At 35.7% G+C, this 21242-nt stretch overlaps 1 protein-coding gene across 1 annotated transcript in view; it reads right to left on the reverse strand.

Annotated features, from left to right (window-relative positions):
- NEGR1 (neuronal growth regulator 1) overlaps positions 1–21242 on the reverse strand; it is a 900229-nt gene that overhangs the window by 166256 nt on the left and 712731 nt on the right. Inside the window, exon 6 of the mRNA XM_024734600.1 lies at positions 14972–15123. Within this exon, the coding sequence (XP_024590368.1) occupies positions 14972–15123 (152 nt within the window). The remainder of the gene's footprint in view (positions 1–14971; positions 15124–21242) is intronic.

A 21242-nucleotide genomic window follows, 5' to 3' on the forward strand; every position in this document is an offset into this window, starting at 1 on the left:
CATTCATTTTTGTCATTCTCTCACTTACCTCTAGAAATTGACTGCATTCTGTGATAGCTGCTTGTGTCCTCAGCTTCCCCTTCAAGAATAGCAGTCTTCAAAAGGTTAGGAATCAATAGGAGTCTTATTAGCTCACCTCTGTATTCCCAACACAGCATGGGACTAGGCATTTAGATGGTCAATAGATTGATAAGTGAATAAATACTAAAGTTTTAAAATTATGGCATTACTGGTTAATCTTATGTCCCAAAGTATGCAGCCTACAAACTACAGTCTTCTTGCTTTAAACAGGTAACAATGAGAAAACAAAACAATTTTAAGACTTTTTTGGGGTGGGGTGTGCTGTGAAGTGGGTGGAAGGGAACTGATTCCACCCACTTCAAAGCAATTTAAAATATGTATTCCTCCTCCCCTGACTCTGGCCACATTAGAGGAGAGATACGGAGAGATAACTTTGGATCTGGAACCTACTGTGATGTTAATACAAGACACTGAAAACTTTTTATGACTAGGTAATATATTTTTCTCTCTGGCTTCAGACAATTAAAACTTTACAAGATAAGTATTTCCTGAGAACTCACAACTTTAGATTAAAACGTTGCTTAAAAACTAGTGTGGGGTGAGAATGAGGCATAGTGACAGAGTCAGTTTTAAGGGGAAATGCATTATGTTGCAGCAAATGTAAATGAGAAATGCTACATGTGTGGATACAGATACATATGAGCTTATCATAGAAACAGAATAAAATCCCATTGTATCAGGGTCATTATATGGATTTGGAGATACTGAATCAAGTCATCCCCATGAGACAGTAAAGTTAAGGAAATTATAGATATAATGAGGATGATTGAAGTTATATAAGAGGGAAAGGAAAGACAACTAATATATGAATCCCTACCACAGACCAAGTGCTTTACATATATCTTGTTTAACATAAGATACAGTTGTCCCTTGGTATCTGTGGGGGATTGGATCCAGGACTCCCCACGATACCAAAATCCACAGATGCTCCAGTCCCTTATATAAAATAGTGCAGTACTTGCATATAACCTACACACATCCTCATGTATACTTTAAATCATCTCTAGATTACTTATATTACCAAATACAATGTAAATGCTATGTAAAGTATTATTGGTCACATGACAAGTTCAAGGTTTGCTTTTTTGGAATTTTCTGGAATTTAAAAAATAACATGAATTTTTGATTCATGGTTGGTTGAATCCGTGGATATAGAACCCATAGATATGGATGGCTGATAGTACTTCCACCTTCATGTGAGCAAGGTATTACTGACTTCATTTCACAAGGATAAATTGAAGATAAGAGAGCTTATGTAATTTGCCTAGACTCATGCCATTTGCACATGGAGAAGCCAAATTTTCCTTTATATTTACTCAGGTATAGTGGCATGCTGAAACTGGCTTGTACCAGGTCATGAAAGCCAATTGTTAAATTTGAAGGAATTTTGCAAGCAATTTTTTAAACATGGCCATTGTTTAAATTATATTAAAAACAGATGTAATAACTACTCAACTACATTTTTATTATTATCTATGATCTTCAGTTTTTTTCCATTATGTCTCTATTGTAAAAATATTATATAACGGTGTCATACTGTGCATATTTTCCCAACTCTCTGTTCAGTAACATCACTTGGTAGCTTAAAATCTTCCATAATGAGAATATTGACACCATGGAAATTGGCAAGTGCTCCAAATTAGGGGTTGATTTATTTATTTTTGTTGTTGTTGATTGTCTAGACTTAAGAAAATGATGGAGAAATGTTAATGGAGATTAAACATAAAAATATATTGTGTCTAGCCATTACATTGTGGATAGTGCAAAAAAATGAGAATTTTCTTTCAGGAGTCCAAAACTATTATCTGTTTCAGCAAAAATTTACTTTCATCTTACTCTTTATCATAAATATAAATACCAACCCATCTTCATGTCAGAATAATACTTAGAGTGGGGATACAACTCCATTTGTCAAATCATGGTTAAATTGCAACCATAGGTTGGCTACAGTTACAAGATTTTGGCAAAAATCAATGACAGCATTCTATGAGAAGAAATTGGTTATATGGAATTTATGATAAAGTATATTTTATTATTATTTGTAAATTTTGTGATACATATTCTTTTCAGTTACCAACACACCACTAAATATATAAATAGTGAAGCCACCAAAGTATTATTTAATAAGCCTAAATAGAAATATGGGGAAGTTTTTGCAAGGTGAAAAATTGAATCTATTGTATTATTATAAATATGTAAAATAAATACATAAAGACAGTAAGGTTTATGTGAAACTAAAAGTTTTTTGAGTAGGGAGATGATATATGATTAGTATACAGTACAGGGAGGTAAACATGAGAAATAAAAATGCATAACAAAAGTCTGTTATGCCTAGAAGAGTATCTGTAATGTTTCTTAATTACAATCTTATAAAATATTTCAGAAAGGAAAGAGGGAGGTGTTGTCACAGCATACAATCTTATGAAGAAGGTTCATTTGCTTCCATCACAGTAAACATGTTTGTTTTTTAATTTTTACTTCTAAAATTGTAAAACATAATAGTAGAATATTATATTGCCTTACTTTTCCTCATTAATTTCCATTTCCCTTAAATTTTAGTACACATGCTGATGAGTTTAGTACACAAACTCATCTTTTTAAAGTCAGTAGAGATTCTCTGGGAGAAGCAAAGTTTTCTCAAATCAAAACCATCATAAAAACAAATAAAATATCCTTTGGGCAGCCCATTCTGTGACTAAGAATATATTTTTTAAAGTACGCCTGCCTTTTCCCAGGAACATATGAGAAAATCTTCCTGCAAATTTCAAGCACAACCAAGTTGCCTCCCAAATTGGCCATTTGCACTCCAGGGCTAGAGCTGAAAGTGTAGAGAATTGCCTAATTCGATTGCAGGCAGAATCGATGCAAGTGTGAGTGCTGCCCTGGTCAAAGGTTGGCCCTTAGGCTGCAACTTAAATCAATTGGGGGTAAGCTAAGTTTGATTACATTTTCAGTGATGAAGCTTTCAAAAGCAATTTTGAGCTTGTCTATTCAGAGGCTGTTTGGTTTTATCTCGAAACTATATTCCTGGTTAGAGAAGCATCTATCTACCTATCTGTTTTGGAGATGATTAAGTCCCGGAGTTGAGGAACAATGAGAGAAAGGAAGAGAAAAAAAAACAACAAAAAAAAACAGGGAATGATCCAGAAAGCAAAAAATAAACAGCAGATGAGAGCCTATCACTAATAGTATGTGAGTCATTATTTTATTTTATTTTATCTTTTTAAAAATTTATATAAGACTAGGAGGGAGAAAGAATCAGGGAGCATGCTAACAAGAAAAAAATAATATACGGACGATTATTATGATAATGATAGGTGGCAGTCTAAGAATACTCTGGCTTATGAGATTCATTCTTTCAGGTGCTGCTGGTAGGAGGGATGTGAGGGAAATACAGTGGTTTGAAGTATGAAGCAAAATGGGTGTAAGAAAGGATGGCAAATATGGACTCCAACAGGCAATGTGCTAGTGTGAGAGAAATGAACCCTTTCAATTTATCTTTTTCCAGTACAGTCACGCCTGCAGTTGTTGTGCATCCATAGCTTATGCAAGTCTTCCTAAAAATGTGTTTCCTCAGTTAAATAGTTTGATTATAGATCTTATCTACGTTTGGGTAAGCATGTTATTATACCATAAACTACAGTGCTCCCAAGAAGTTATGATATCTTCTTTCAGAAGGTATAAATTTCCCCACAGGTATGCAGGTATGACCGCTCATTCTTAAAACATAGGCTATTATCCTGCCAGTTTTAGGAAAATATGTTGCTACATGGTACTTACGAAGTATTTTAGAAAACTTGTGATTCCTTCTAAGTGGACTGAGTGGTGACCCTAATAGTTCTTTTTTTTTTTTTTCTTTTTTTGCGGTATGTGGGCCTCTCACTGTTGTGGCCTCTCCTGTTGCGGAGCACAGCCTCCGGACGCGCAGGCTCAGCGGCCATGGCTCACGGGCCCAGCTGCTCCGCGGCATGTGGGATCTTCCCGGACCAGGGCACGAACCCGTGTCCCCTGCATCGGCAGGTGGACTCTCAACCACTGCGCCACCAGGGAAGCCCCCTAATAGTTCTTTGACAAGAATTATGATCTGCCTTACTAATGAGGCTGCTCCACATATGCACTAACTAGATTGATTTAAAAAATCAAAGAAAGGAAACTGAAGAGCATGCGATTATCTAATACCACACTTTAGAACTGGGTAACTCAAGTTACATCTTTGCCTTAAAACTATAGAAAGAGAAAGATTTTTTTTAAAAAGGATAAAGTTGGAAAAATCCTACCTATTGAAAATGTCTGCCCATGCCATAGATGATATAACATTTACATACCAGAAAGTCTTGCTTGCTTTATTCAAATCTTACTTAAATATATACTGGGCAGACACCTAATTTTTGTCTCAGGAGAGAAATCCCAATTGAATTATATTTATAAGGAAGGAAATCTAGCCCATGCTGGATAGACACATTCAATGAGGACATGTGATTTTCAGTCCCTTTCAAAGCAGTTTTATGGCTATTAAGACAGAATTTACAGTGCTTTAGAGAAAGGGTGGTCCACTGAAATATCATTGCTTTCACAATTAATTCTTCCCCTTTTTTCTGTTATCTGGAACACCAAAACAGACAAAAAAAAGCTAATTTCACTTTTCTTTTTGGTGATTTTAATTATGCTTCACATTGCCTGAGGAGAAATGGTAAGTTTAATAATAATAGCACTAGGCACTTCATAATTATCATTTTCTTCACACATGACCATGTATCTTATATTAGGGGTTACATTTAAATTTTTCAGAAAAAGAAATCACAGTGCAGAAGTGGAGGTGGGAGAGCAGCTCAGACAGCTACCACGTAATGTGCTCAAATCATTAGATCAGGCTTTAAATCTAGGCACAGCTTCAGGGAAAACAGTGCATGCTGGGTAAATATCCTCTAAGATACTTCTTAGAAGTAATAGGAGGGGAATCTCTCACAGGACCTCCAGTACGCTCTGTCAGAGAAAAGACTAGGGAAGTAGCTGCAGAAGGTAGAGGCTGCTAATATGTTTTCTTTAGGCTGGAAATGTTGGAATGTTCTCATTTTTACAAAGTCTTAATAGCAACAACTCCCATATATATAGCGTCACATTTTGTCCTAAGTTGTTATAGTGTTAGAGCTTTGTGAAATAAAATAGCAAGCAAGGAGGTCTATTCTAGTGCCTTTTCACAGGTTATTGGCCAACAGAATTGAAACTGTGAACATAAAGGAAATTTCCCTGGAGAGTAAAATTATTTGTAGAGATGACAAAATGATTAGGCCAGCAGTGGAAACTCACCAAAGACAAAAACACATTAAAATACAATTTTTTCTGTCAATAAAAATATAATTAGGAGTTCAATGACAAAAAATGTACAGAAGGGAAAAATATTGTCAGTATTTCTACTTTGTTAAGAAGTAAGTGTAACTGTTTTTAATAACAATCCATACATAAATACTACTTTTAAAAAACATATATAGATTTCTTAGAATCTTAAAGATTACAGATGAAAGAAAACTTGGAGATTAGATATTCTATTCTCCTCATTTTATAAATGAGGAAACTGAGTCCAGTGAGTTAAGTGCTTTGCTTAAGAATCCCTCCAAGTAAGAGCCAGAAACTAAATTGTCTGACTCTCAGGCTAGAGCTCCTAATAAAATTTTGTGGTTAAATTTGAAACATCTTTTGATCTTTTTGGTACCAAACTTCCACAAGCCTGATACATTTCAAGTCTGATCACTGACAACAGCAAATACCAAATCTCCCTTCTCCCTTTGGCATTTACTGACCCTTGTCAGCTGTATGAATGTATATGCCATCTTAGCAGCTTGAGGATGCAGCTGTCAAATTGCCTCTTAACCTGAGAGAAACACATCAGTAGAGTAATTAATTTTGTACAACCCTCTCTATCAACCTGACCACTTTTTTTCATCATTACAAGTGAATGCTTATGTGCATGGCTGATTTAATTAATAATTCTAATAAAAAAGACAATATCACAGCAATATATATAAGTGCATTAATAAAGGAATCAAGAACTAGTCTGTTCTCTGATATCTAGTGAGATCAAGTTACAGAGTTATTGAGGTTATATAACTCTAAGCCTCTATTGGTTTACTCTTCAACATTTGGATTATATGTAACAGAGAGGACAGAAAAGCAAACTAACATTTAATGAGCACTTTCTCTGGATTAGGTGCTTTATACAACATTTTACATATCCTATCCCAATTAATCATCACAACAACCCTATAAGAATAAGTTATTTTCCCTATTTTGTAGGTGAGACAACTGAGGTTTAAAGATCGGGTTTGAGAGAACTGTCTAACATCTTGCATGCAGGATTGTGGTTTCAATTCAGATCTGTTTGATTCCAAAGCTTTTGGTGGTTGGCCTAGAGAGTGGAAAGAACACTGGAATGAGAGCAGGAAAACTAAGTTCTAGCTCTAGATCTGCTGTGCAACGTACAACTTTGGGTTCTCAATCACCTTCTTTGGGCCTCAGTCCCCCTCACCTACAAAGTAAAAGTATGGATCTAGCCTGGAAGTTTTCAAACCTAATTTTCTGGACAGGCCTCCGGGTCACTATGCATTGTGATATAAAGGTAAAAGATGGGATTTTCCAGATTTACCTCCAAATCAACCAAATGAACTCCAATTTTATCTTTGTTGTATATTAAGGGTTTGCATAAGGTTTTATTTGTGGAAAGAAAAGAACGCGTTGCTTTAAAAAGTTTGAAAAAATTTGAGTAGGTAATATCTGAGACCTACTCTAGCTCCAGAGTTCTGCCATTTGACACAGATAACAAAAGCTCTGTCAGCATCTGTTTTTGGTTCTCACTAGCAGCAATTTGATGAACTGGAACACCACAGGTTTTAATGGTTATTCTAACTGCTTCAACTGTTTAGCAGATTTTGGTCTTGTCCAAAATGTCCATGAGACATTGGTACATGCCAAAAGGTCTTTGATATTTAGTCCTGTCCAATACCATTTGGAAAGGACCAAATACACTTATGGACGTTTTGAATAGGACCAAATTTTAAGGACCTTTTAGTGTAGACCAATTTTTTTGTGGATGTTTTGTACAGGGCCAAATATCCTTTAAGGCTTCAAACTGTTGGATATCATCTCTTAAGTATGGCAATGAATGACCATTTTGTGTCTAGCTTCTTGAGAATACACATAGAATCTAGGTATGAGGTCAGGGAGCAAAAAACCTCCTCTGGCTGTACTCATAACTCCATTTCAGCAAATTTGTATACATCCACTATTTGTGTGATGATGATGACTGTGCATGTATATTTCAGTTTAGTACAGTGCCATCTGATAGGCCGATTTAGCTATATCAAAATCTACCTGTATCTGCAAACCTAATTTTTGTCAAATATTTATTGCTAGAGCATCCCAGAGAGGGTTTCCATTAACATCATAAAGCTGTGAGGATAAAGCAAGTTGGCTCACATAGCATGCTGTCTTTAATAATCAACGAGTCTAAATTTATTGCTGCCTCTTTCAACCAAAATGAAAACCCTATCTCTTTTAAGTTGCAGGAGGGGAGATCAGTTTCAATCTAAAATATGAATCATTCAAATTCACGGTATCACCTTTCACATGAAATCAGGGTTCATTATAATAGGCAAAAGTAACAGAGAGCTCATACAGTTGCTTAGTGGCATGTGGGGACATTTGAAGCAAGCAGAGAGCTGAAATATTACTTGCAAGGGCACAGCTGGTTCCATATTCAACAAATCAGTCAAAAAATAAAGTTTGCCTGCATCAGTCAGATCTAAACAGGGAAAAACTGTTATGATACACACATTCTTTCTCCAATAGTCCTTCTCATTTTCCCTTTGGATAAGAGCTACTGACTTTTTTTTTTTTTTTTAATCTCAAAGAGGAGGTGTCCATCAAATTAAATAGACTGGGAAGAAATATTCTCTAAAATGAGAAGAGATTTTCCAGAAAGTTAAATAGCCCTTGATTGTATAAAGCATTTAAAATTGGAACTTCATTATTGTCTCCACAGCGTTACTAAGAGAGGGAAAAGACGAAATTTTGGTGAGTCCTTTGAATATTTTATGTGTAATATTTCTGAGGTAAATAAATACTTTGTTATTTGAATAAATGCAGATTCATGCATATGTGTGCACACACACCCCACACTCACAAGAAAAGGAGATAAGTCCCTGTAGCATCATTAGGACCTATGTTCTAGCAAAATATTTGACACCACCTTTAGGAAACATATTAAAGAGTGGTTTGGCAACCATGCATTGTAGCAATATTATTGTTACCTATTTGAGACTGTAAGAAAAGATTTTGTTAATATTAAACCTTGAGTTGTTCTAAATACTTTCACATATTAGGTCTCATGAGAAGACTGTATTAAACCAAAGCTATATAAATGTTAAGTATATTGTTTATATAGAGTTCTAAGATTTCTTCCTTCTTAAGTAATTATCTTTCCTTATTTCCCTTTAGATTGAGCCTTATAATATGTGTTCTATAATGGGAAAGTAGGAAACAAAGCATATACATGTTTTACTTATGAAAATGACTTTTACTGGTTACTAAATTACTGATCAAATGATGATGTACATTTGATGAACTGGACCCATAGATGGCAGGATGGGACTATTCAGTTCATATTCTTTAAGGAGAAGATTGAGAGGAATCATCTCTTTCAGTTGCTCACGTTCAGGAAGCAAAAAACACGATTGAAAAATAATAATAAAATCCCCAATAATTCTGAATCCCAAATTTTTTACTTAATAAGGAATTTTGCTATGAATAGTTGACACGCTGTCATCCATTATTAAGTTTGTTAAAGCATTGATCCCTGAGGCTGATCTACAGTGATCTGCAGAATATTTTCTCTTTCTCTCTCCCTCTCTCTCTCTGTCTCTGTCTCTTTCTCTACCTCTCTCTCACAAAGAGACTTTTTATAACGCAGACATACTTCAGAAATTTCTGGACACGTAATCTAAAGGATGAGGGATTCATTGTATACTAGCTCTTCTATAGTTTTTTCCCATAACTTTTGCTTTCCCCTTACTTGAAAAAGTATATACTCTCTACCTGAAGTAATTCTATTGATGAAATTACTGACATCTCTGCTTAGAATGACAGCTCCGCTTACAATTACAGTCTAAAGTCTATAGGTCACGGAAGGCAAAAGAATTTAAGGTGACTTCATATTAAATCAAAACCATTTCTTGCTTCTCTGGGGCCCGAGAAAGATGTGAGAAAAGAGGCTAAGAAACTAGAATGAGGGAGGCTTGCAAAAAAGCAAAAGCGTGCGAAGTATTGTTCACCAAAGGCTACAGTGCTGCATCTTTGCAGGTCAGGGAGTTGTTGATATACACCTGACCATTAGGCCTATTCATCAGAAAAGAAGCCCACGTCAGGCCAGCTGATGGGACATCAAGGCAGATCATCAGTCTGTGTTCTTCCTTTCAGAGCCTAGCCTACAGAAAGAGTATTTAGTACACATGTCTCTATTTCTTCATCAACTTGTTAAATTGAATCTACTTATTTAAATTTAATCTGGCTTCTACTCCGTTTTCTATAGAAACTGCTTTGGCAAAGATCACCAGTAGCTGCCAATTGTCAGAGACAGTGGCTGATTTTCAGACTTTCTCTGGCCCGATGTAGCATCAGACACTGCTGACCCTCTCTCTTGTGGACAGGTCTACTCCCAAGGCTTCCGTGGCACTGTCCTCCTCTGGCATCTCCATCCACCCCGGATCCACATGCTTCTACAGGAGGCTTCTCTTTCTCTCCTCACTCCTCAATGCTGATTTTACTTGGATTTCAGTCTTTGCTCATCTTTTCACTCCACGTGTCCTTCAAGAGAAATCTTATTTACTCTCAGAGTGGAAACTACCACGTCCATGCTGAGAGCTTCCAGATCATATCTCCATCCTGGACTTTATAAAGTACAGCTACCTATTGGACACTGCCTCCAACTGAGTATGTCTAAAGTTAAAAACATTTCTCTTTTTCAATCTCCACCTTCTCCCCAAATATAAAATGGCTAATCCTCCTGTTATGTTCTAGCTTGGTTAATGTCACCCAAACTAAACTTTGGAAGTTATCTAAGTCCCCACAATTTCCTTCCCATTCTCTTCAGATTTGGTCATTAACTGTCCTAATTATCTCTCTCATCTCTGTTACTCTTTTTTGTGCAGTTGGCCCTCCACATTGCCTAAGAAAGTGTTTCAGAAACTCAATCAGTTTATGTCCTTCCTTTATTAAAATGCTTCAGTGGCTCTCCAAAACCAGAAGGATAAAGTCCAAACTCATCTGCAGTCCTTTCTGTCCTAAGTCCCCCAACTTGTCCAGTCTCATCTGTTAACATTCTCTTCTCCCACCTTTTACTCTAACCATATTAAAATACTACCGTGTCTTCAAATGTATCAGATTGCTTCATACTGCCATGTCTTTACATGAGCTGTTCCATACAGGAGTATTTTTCTCTCTCCCATTCCCACACCCAGGCTCAACCCAATCACATCCTTATTTCAAGGGTCTCCTCTATAGCTTGCCCTGAGTCATTAAGACTGAGTATATCATTCTTTCATCTGTGTCACTACATTGTGCTTATGATTGTTGTTGAATGTACTCTGCAAAGTTCTGCCTTTGAAAATAAGACAATGATGGCTAAAATAATATTTTGAGTTTTAGCTTAGTTATAATTCATATGGTGATATACCTACTCTAGATGACAGTCATTTCATGGCCCTCAAACTGGATTAAGTGGCTCTTCTCTGCCCTTGTATGCTACTGTTGACTATACTGCATTACAGTTATCTGTTTCTTATACCTCTCTGCTCATTCACTTGAGAACTCTTTGAGCATGTTCCCTTTCTATGAATACTTTTCTTTCCAACATCTAGCAGAGTGCTTTGTACATTGTAGGCAGTCAATATATATATTTGATGAATGAATATTGCTATTGAATAAATGATCAGAGTCTCATAGAACAATCATTTTACTTCTGCTTTTACTCTTTAAATCTCCTAGATGTCTGAAACTCTATGCTGTGAACATCATATTTAACCTGGAATTAGTGCCATAAAGTCTGGTTCATGCACTGAGCAAGGGATGAGGTTAAGTTATGAGCTAGAGTTGGGACATTATATCAAATTTGCATGCCTTCTCCCTGGCTTTCCAATGACAACTTACTTTCTAAACCCTCAGTAAAGTACTGGACAGTCAGTCATCAAATAAGTTCAGCCATCTATATATAGTTTTTGAAAACAATTGAACTGAGTGTTCTTTGGGGATGTGATATAATAACAATGACTAGCATTTATTCAATGCTTACTTTGATCCAGGCTAAGTGTTAAGTGCTTTACATGCATCCTCCCATTTAATTTTTATCCCGTAGGTGGGAGCTGTTATTGCTCTCATTTTATAAGTGAAGTAACTGAAGCTTTGGCATTTAGGTAACTTACTCAAAATCTCACAACTATATGCAGTAGAACTGTGGTTCACATTATGACCTGCTTGTCTCCCTTTATGTGAAACACACACACACACACACACACACATTTATACACCAAAAAGTGCTACTTTCCTTTTTGGATGGTCTTAGTTATAGCAGGACTCTAACTACAACTTCTTGCCTTTTGCTTTCTTGTTGATCTGGAAAATGTAGGTTATTACAAATCAGGAGTAGATTGTAACAGAGTCAGGATTTATCCTAAATAGTTATAGATGGGGACCTGATTCTCAGTGGATAATACTCAATAGAGTGTTTGCTATGTATAAGCACTATACTAGGAGATTCACATTTATGATTACCTTCTCTTTGAGCATATTAACTATTCATGGATACAAATCATGAAAATATGATTTTTTTTTTTTTTACTCATGGTATGTTCCACATATCATCATGGACACATGTGGCAGACTCTTTGGAGCCTAACTCTTTTCTCCTAGATTAGAAGATGGGCAAGTTAGTTTTACACACTCCCTTGACTATAGAAAGGGCTGACAGTCAAAAAAAGATTTTTAAAAATTCTTTAGCAGGTCATAGGCTAATATTAGATCAGCTTAGGACTGGCCACTAGTTTTGGATCAGTTTAGAGGTTGAAGACCTTCCCATCCACAGACCTTGTGAATATACAACAGGAATTCTTATTAAGGGACACATTGCTCTCTCCAGCTAGTTTCATAAGAACTTTAAGAAAGCTGAAGATTTCAATGAAGACTTACAATGCCTGTGTTGGATAACTATACCATTCCAAGGAGTTTTAAAATCCCATAAAAATGTGTGTTTAAATGTCTCTGAGTCTCATTTTTAATAATTTTTCAGTCAAACATTAACCCCATTCATCTTTCATATTACTTAAATTTTATATCTGGTGGATGATGTTTATTTCTAAACATTTATTTAAATAGAGTTTTTATTTATTGAAGAATAGCACCCTAAATTATTTAAGTTCATAAAAACCTTAAGAAGGGCAAGCATGTTACATGTAGAGGTATATCTTTCCAAAATATGTTGCAAATGATAAAATTTATCTCCATCGATGGTTTTATGTTTATCATAGTGGGAGACAGTGAAACATAGAATTTAAAAGCTGAGGCCCTGAACCCAGACTGTCAGGATTCAGATTTTTGCTTTGCCACTTATGAACAATTTGACTTTGGTCAAGTTTTTAACTCTCTTCATCTTGTTTTCCTCATCTGTAAGAAGGGAATTACAGAATTTACCTTTTTGGATTGTGTGAGTATTAAAGGGACAAATCCATATGAAGAGATTAGAATAGGATCTATTCTATAGTAAGCTCACAATAAGTATTGTCATCACTGTGATATTGCCTTGTATAGCTAGAGATTATAATACACATTCTACAGCTAAAACTCAGTTCATTCATTCATTTATTTATGATACATTCCATCACTTATTCAACGTTTAACTAATTCACTTATTCACTAAAGATTTGCTAATTGTCTATTAAATAGCAGACACTGTGCATAGCGATATGGGAGATAAAATGATTAATCAGATATTGATACTGTCTTCTCAACAAATATAATTTGGTGGAGAGATAAAAACTATACAAAAGTAATAAAAATAGAAATGCTTAGTGCAATAAGAGTTTCCGGTGAGGTCATACAAGAGTTTTGAATATACAGATATTTCTTCAAACTTCAGGGCTGTGTTCAAAATTACAGACAAGATTTGCATGTCTTTCTTAACGAAATAATCAAATTGCACTAGTAATTCTTAGCACTTCTACCTACAGAAAGCCAGTGGCAAATGAAGACAATTAGAGTCCGTTCTGAAGATACCACATTTAGGAGCCTTTTCAGCAGTGCATTATATCCAGAGGACTGCACTAAGGTTGCCAGGGTAAAGCAAACAGATCAGTGATAATTGTTCCTAATTCGTCACAGTCATTAATGCTTCGGTTTTGAAAATCAGAGTGTGATTTAGAAGTTTAAATAGCAAAAGTTAATGTGTTATTAAGCCTTAAATTTGTCTTTATTTTGTTTAATTCATTTACTCCTTCAGGTTCTTGAATATTTAAAACATTTAAAATATTAATAACATACCAAAAGAAGTATCAATATTTACATTAAATTGGAATTCATACTGCTCTATAATATTTTCAATGATATTATTCATAATTACACAAAATAAATAATCCTCATGGAAGAAACTGAAGCAAGTATATTATACTTTGGCTACTGCACAGCAAGCAATGCTTTTCTTTCAGAGTGTGGGATACTAAGAAATACTTCATAATATTAAGCTGGAATAATAAATGATGTGATGTTTTAAAAGTACATATAGCACAAATCATTTTCAAATGATTATTTTCTATTAACAACCAACTGATATATTTTATTTAACAACAGAGTTTCTTAAATCATGGCAATTCAAAGTTCATAAATCATGAAACTTCTTATTATAGTATGTTTTTAAACAGTAAGGATATTACATATCCCGTTCCCCATTTCTGCAAAATAGAAATGATCATGTCTGTGATGAACTCACAGTATTTGCATTTTTCAGAGACAGTTTACTAACACAGGATGATAACATAAATATACGTATGTCAGGTTACTATAAAAATATAAATTATCAAAGATCAGTATGGTTCAGATAACTTTGTGGAACTGAAAAAACAGTGTATTCTCTATAGTTTTCTGTGAACATTTTGAGAAACACTCCACTTCAATATCAGGAATATTTTATGGTTATAACAATTTGTTGATTACTCAGCTTCTGGAAAACACTAAAACTAATTGTAGGAGAAAACATTAACATACATTTCTTTCCCTTCCACTAATCCTTGTGTTTGCTCTTCTTTTTTCATTTCTAGTCCTTCAGAACTAAGACGCATTAGAAATAAAGTACCTATTTTAGTAAAACCTTAAGTTGTATTTCAAAATACACTTTTGAGTAAAAACATTATCTATATGGATAAAATATTTTGTCCATGATCATTTACTTACTATTTTATTTTGTTTATGGCATGTGAAATTCTCACTATCTCAAGATAAACATCTAGAGAAAGCCAACCAAGAGTAAATTCAATCTAAATTAATCTATGCTGAAATATAACACATTTTTAAAAACAAAACAAAAACTAAATTCTACCAAACCAACTGTCTTCAGTCAGAAGACATTTTTAGTGGATCCTATTATTTGTGTGATTTTTCCCTTTTCTCAGATCTAAGATATTTTTCTAAGGACATATGGAATTCTATAGGGATTATAAAATTCTCCAACACCCTGATTATTTGGGGGCCAAATTTCCTGTGTAAGGATATTGTGTAAGGAACATGTCACATCAGGCTGAGCTCTATAGATAGGAGCCAAAAGGCCCTGGGAGCATTTTGGCAACACTGTGTTACTTACGGTTGAGAGGCAGGCTCGCATTGGTTGTGCCTAGCTTGTTGACAGCCACACAAGTATAGTTGCCGAAGTGCTCCTGTGTCACATTGGTAACAGTGAGAATGGATCTTGTGCTAAAATTCTGAATAATAATTCCTTGTTGGCCACTGAAGAGCCTAAAGGACAAAAATAAACTCTAGGTAAATACGTGTTGTGAATACCACTTTTATCTTAGATGGGGTTGTCATGGCAACACATAGACAGTTTTGACCATGCTGCTGTTAGCATATAACATGATAATAGTGCAATTATATTTCCTTACAGTAGTAGATATTAGGGAAGAGAGGTTGATGACAGCGGTAGACTGTTCCCATGGGATTATTTGTGCTATATAACAAACCAAGCTTAGATAGCCACATGTCCTATTCATACATTGACTTGTATTTTAGAAAATTAAACACACTACAGCAATGGTATCTCAACTGCTAAAGTCAAGAAAAAGTAAAGGGAATTAAATATAACGATTCCTTTAAAAACACAAACTCATGATTTCTAAAAAGTTGGCTAGAATATGTCTAGGCCATTTCAGATGATATTATTAGGTAACTTTCATGAAAGTTAATCCTACAACTGTGGTGGGATGGTTCTGAGTCCAGGGTCAACATTTACTGCTACTTTGTAGATATAACCTAGACAGATGACTTGCTGTTAAACCTAGAAAAAGCCTGCAGTATAATACTGAGGATCGTATTTAAAGTTGAGTCTTATCTTTGCCACACTTTACTAATGTGTTTTGGAAACTCCTTTAACCTTTCTGGGCCTCCATATAGGATTCAGTTTTACCTGATTCCACCCTGACTATTCAACATTCTCGCTCCAGATTTACCAGCAGAGGCCCCTACTCTCAGATAGGCCGGCATAGCTCTACTGTTTTCAATGCTTGACAGTCTTGCTTTTGCTTCACACTTTTCCTGAACCTTCCCCCAATGGCCACCATTCCCTTTTATCTCTGAGAACCAGATCCTTCCCTCCTCATTTAAGTCTGACCTGTGTCCTATCTCTTCTACTCTACTCTCCTTAAATGACTCTCCTCTCTCTCTGTCTCTGCCTCTTGCTCTACATGTTGCTCTCCAAATTGTTGTAGAATTTATAAAACCAAAACCATATTCTTGTGTTGTTCTCTCTAGCAGTTTCCATACATACGAGTCTACCCAAATAAACTGAATTGTTTTAAATTTCTTAAAAGGCAAGGCCATACGGACATACTTCATTTTATATTTGAGTTCTACATAGCACTTTAATAGTGGTATCTCGGATATATAATACATAGTTCATAGGTCAATGGAGTTCAGGTGACATCCCCACAACACAGGGATTGTTAAGTCCCCTTCAGTGGCCCTGTCAAAAAATTCTCTCTCTAAATATGAATTCTGCTACAATGAGATGCCAACCAAATAATAACTTCTCCCTAACTAACCCCAAAGTTTATTGTGAAAGAAATGTACTGATCACAATATGAGATATGTAAGCTCATAGCTCAAATGGCAGTTAGCTTTTCTTCTTTAATGTGTTCAAGTCTTAGTACTAAGTATTTCTTTAATCATGAAGATGCTAATAAATGGCATTCCCCTGAGAGTTTATGTTGAACTCTTTTGCATTATGTTATGTGACTTGCATCTGAATTTAGATAAAATATACTGTAGTTAAATGCAGATTAAAATAAGCAACCATGCTTGATCATCTGGGAATTATTTGTATTTCATGTAATAGCTGAATTTGGCTTATCCAAAACTCAAGCTTTAATCAGATTAATAAAACGTTGAGTTGAATAAATATTAAAAAACTTTAACTTGAGCGATAAACCTAATGACCTCCAACTCTGACACAAGAAAACAGGTTATCAAATATCAAGGATATGACAGCATTTAGTCATCTGTCTCATATTGCAAATCTATCAATATTTATGCTAAAATACCACAATGGTTATTGCCTATTTTTCTGCATCACATCAATACATTTATTTTTAACCAATTAGTATATGTTATGTATAAAAATTCACAGTTTCACTGTCCTGCAAGCTTCAGCATTATGGCTTAAATCAATTTGCCCATGTCTCTGCTATGGCTACATTCTCCAGAGGACTCAGCAACTCCCAAGACTATTAAATCCCTTTTGTGCCCCATCTCCCAAAACCAAGATTCATTTTGCTACTAAAGAATTGAGAAAAGATTAGTTAAGGTCTTCATTTGGCTAGGCTCTGGGGAGGAAATATCAAGGGAGTATAATCAGTTACTTCACAGCACTGTTTGCTTATGTTCCTTATGACTGTCATTCTGAGTTGGGTTCCAATTCTCTGCCCTTTAACGTGTCTGAAGGCAAGCCCCAGATGGTGCTAAATCATGCAGTGCCTCCATGCTCTGTGCATGCAGACCCATTCCTGGCCCGTGTCCAGCAGTGTTATGTGAATTCTTACCAAAGTGGCACATCAGTCACACTTTAGCAGCAGTAACTCCTGCTGCTGCGATCAGCCTGGCAGGTGATTATGGTCAAAAAAAAGGGAAAGCATCTTCTCTGGGGGAATGTTCTTCCTCTAGAGGACATTATCTCTCTGAGATGACTGGAAGAGTCCAAAGCTTCCTTTCTTCCATAGTTGGGAGTTTTAGAAGTACTGACTCATCAAGCACCATTTAAGAACCTGTCTTCACCTGGTAGATGACTGGGACAGCATTTCCAAAGCTGACATAGAGGGAGAAAGACTTCTGAGATGATATATATCTCCAGAAGGTGTATTTCTGTGATTTTCCTACAGGCATCCTGGGGGTAGTGGTAGATGGAAGGTTTCTCAGCTATTTAAACCAATTCTGAAAATAGTCATTACTTACTACAAAGATGAGTTCTATACTAGGTGATTAGGGACTAAGCTGGACAGCACATAATCTTTGAAGATCTTTCAAGAAGAATCAGATATATAAACAGGTGTTTGCAACAGCGAGTGGTTTAGTCACTGTGGGGACCCTTTTAAGATGAATACGTCTACCTTTAGGTGTTAGATACAAAAAAAAATTGAACCATGCCTAGAAATCCCATCATGTATGACCCTAATGTAATTTCACTCCTTGAATAAAAACAAATAAGAAAAACTGGTTTAGTCACTGTGGGGACACTTTTAAGATGAATACGTCTACCCTTAGGTATTAGATACAAAAAAAATTGAACCGTGCCTAGAAATCCCATCATGTATGACCCTAATGTAATTTCACTCCTTGAATAAAAACAAATAAGAAAAGAGCTCTTTAACTGATGACACTTTTTTTATGAAACAGACTTATCCTAATATGTTTGGATATAATTATATTTTCTGAAAAGAAAATCATTCTTTTTTTATCAAACATGTATTTGACAAACTGAATTGTTATTCTGTGTTAAAGAAAATCCTTGACAGGCTTCAGGCATGTGCACATGAACCTATTCACAGGATGACCCTTGTCCCACTGGATTTTTCCTATTTATCCCAGACTTGCTTGAAACCAGACTTCCTTGCATCAGTGATGTGAAATCTGAAAGTGACAACTCAAGCAATAGTTAACAACACAGCTTGCAATGAAACCAGGGAACTAAATCCAGAATGTTGTCTTTTTAGGAGTTCATTCTCTCTTTTCCTAAATACTTAACTCTTTAAAGTTATAAAAGAATGGTTCTTATACTGACTTAGATTATAGAATGAGAGATGTTTTCTTATAGCCCCTACCCTCAAAAAGAGAGAAACAAATTCTAATAAGCTAGGAATCAAATATGGCATTCCTTTCCTCAGCAGGAGATCAGAAGCATATAGTGGTTGCTTAGAAATGCCTGGTCATTTTTATTTTTTGCATTTTTACCATTCAGTGGACCCCATGTATATAAGATTCTTCTATTACTGTGGACTCTGCTGTCCTCTACCCTCTGCCTCCAATAGGAGTTTGTTCCAAACCACTATGATCTGACTGTGTCCTCCCAAAATTCGTACATTAAAATCCTAAGTCCCAAAGACAATGGGGTTAGTAGGTGGGGTCTTTGTGAGGTGCTTAAAAGTCATGAAGGTGGAAGCTTCATGGTTGAGATAAGTACTTTATAGAAGAGGCTCCAGAGAGATCCCTAGCTTCTTCTGCCATATGAGGATACAATGAAAATTCTGGGACCCAAAAGAGGACCCTCACTGGACCATGCTGGCACCCTGATCTTGGACTTTCAGCCTCCAGAACTGTGAGATAAATTTCTTTTGTTTATAAGCTACTCAGTCTGTGGTATTTCGTTATAGTAGCTCAAATGGACTAGGACACATACTGAATACCATTGCCCTCCTTCTCCTTTCTTCTGTCTTTTGCTAATGTCTCATAAATCCGTGCACTGCAAGCTATTTGCTTTGCCAGCAGAGGCAGCCAACTCATAACTGACATAACCTGGCCAACGAACTAGCTCTGAATTAGAATAGTTCTTTACATTTTTTAGTGTCAGTCAGAAGCACCACGTGGAAAACATACTAATAATGACGGTACTTCTATTTCTGACACATGAAATGTTAACAAGCTTCACAATCATAACCTCTCTTAGGCAGTAGCTATCTAGGTTGGCCACAACATAACAACAGCAAAACTGACCACATAGCCATTGGCACTGATTGTTGAGGGTGCAAAAATAAATGGAGCAGCTAAACCTGACCTCATTCATTTTCTATATAAATCCAGCCTCACTACACATTTTGGGACTATTGTTTATTATCTGCTTTCCCAGATCAGGAGTAACAATAGATATTTCTAGATAAACAAACTTTCAGGTGCAAATAGTCACCTTCATTGTTGGTATAGGAAACATGTGTGTGTCAGACAACAACACTGTATTAAAACAACTTGAAACCGGAGTGGGAGAGGTGTTCTTGAATGATAATAGATCTTTTATCAGACTAGAATTGCAAAAGAATAGAATAATAATATATCATGTTGTACAACTGGATAAGATGAATACAGTCTTATTAATTGATCTTTGGGTGGTAGCATAGGAAAGATGGAAGACAGTAGGGGAAGGTAAGTAGTTCTGGAGTCATAAGAGTTATATTTACAAAGAAAAGGAACATTACTTCCAGCATTAGATTTCAAGCTTGTGGGAGTTCCAAGAAGTAGTATGAACTAAAGATATAACTCAAAAAAAGAGCTTTAGAAAAAGTCATGGGTGATAGTAAGAATTCTGGTATGGTCTTAATGGAAATGAATTTCAATTTAGTTATCAAATGATGATTAAATGCCTCTTATACTTGATTTAGGAACCAAAGGAAAAAAGACAAATATGACACAGTTACTATCTAAAGGGCCTTAGCTATACCTGAAAATCTGAAGATGACACTGAGGTGGCATATAGGTCCTTGCACAACACACCTTATAATGCCTCTCTCAATGATAAATTTCCAGCTTAGGTATATATTTGGCTTTGAATTCATGACTGTATTTCTTGTCTTTTCAGTGTGAGCCGGAATGTTTTATGTATGTAGAAAATGTTAGCTATTCTCAACACATTTATGACTGAAGTAATCTAACATAAAAATTTCAACATTGTACAAAAAAATTTCAGTGTTAAGAGTGTGGAAAACTGACATTTAAGCATTTTCAATTGTATATCAACTAATCTTCATAGCAATTCTAGGAGGTAAGCATTATTAGTCCCATTTTACAGATGAGAAAAAAAAGAAATTTAGAAAAATTAAGTAAATTTATTTTCTACCATCTGATAAGTGGTAGAACCAAAATTCAAATCCAGGTCTTCTGACTATTGGTATCCCCCCAAAGCAGCAATTGATATATTCAGATCACCAAGTAGAAACCAGGATATTGTATTTGAGTTTGGAGAGACAAGTCAGAAATCATGGTTGGTTGAAGGAAATCAAGTTAAACCAGGGAATAAAACCAGTGGAGCTAAATAACCAAGTGCTATGTGGCATTCATGCCAGGAAAGCTAGGTTCAATCCATAAGGTGAAACTAATGGGGTAGAAAGTCAAACAAAAATGTAGGGTCCAGTTCAGCCAGCTGTCTGGAGATTTCCCTGGACTTGAGGCCTTTTAACCATCTATTATGGGCTTAACTCTGTCCATCAGTGCAGCATCTTACAGCAGGTGTCTTTAGCCTCCGATGGAGTCAGCCTTTCAGACTACTCACAGTCCCAAGATGAGAAGCATGAAGTGGGCTTTCACCTCCCTCCTCAGGCTACCTTCCTTGACAAACACACACACACACACACACACACACACACACACACACACACACACAC

This window comes from Neophocaena asiaeorientalis, unplaced genomic scaffold, assembly GCF_003031525.2.
Source record: "Neophocaena asiaeorientalis asiaeorientalis breed wild unplaced genomic scaffold, Neophocaena_asiaeorientalis_V1.1 scaffold15, whole genome shotgun sequence".
NCBI classification, from domain to species: domain Eukaryota; kingdom Metazoa; phylum Chordata; class Mammalia; order Artiodactyla; family Phocoenidae; genus Neophocaena; species Neophocaena asiaeorientalis.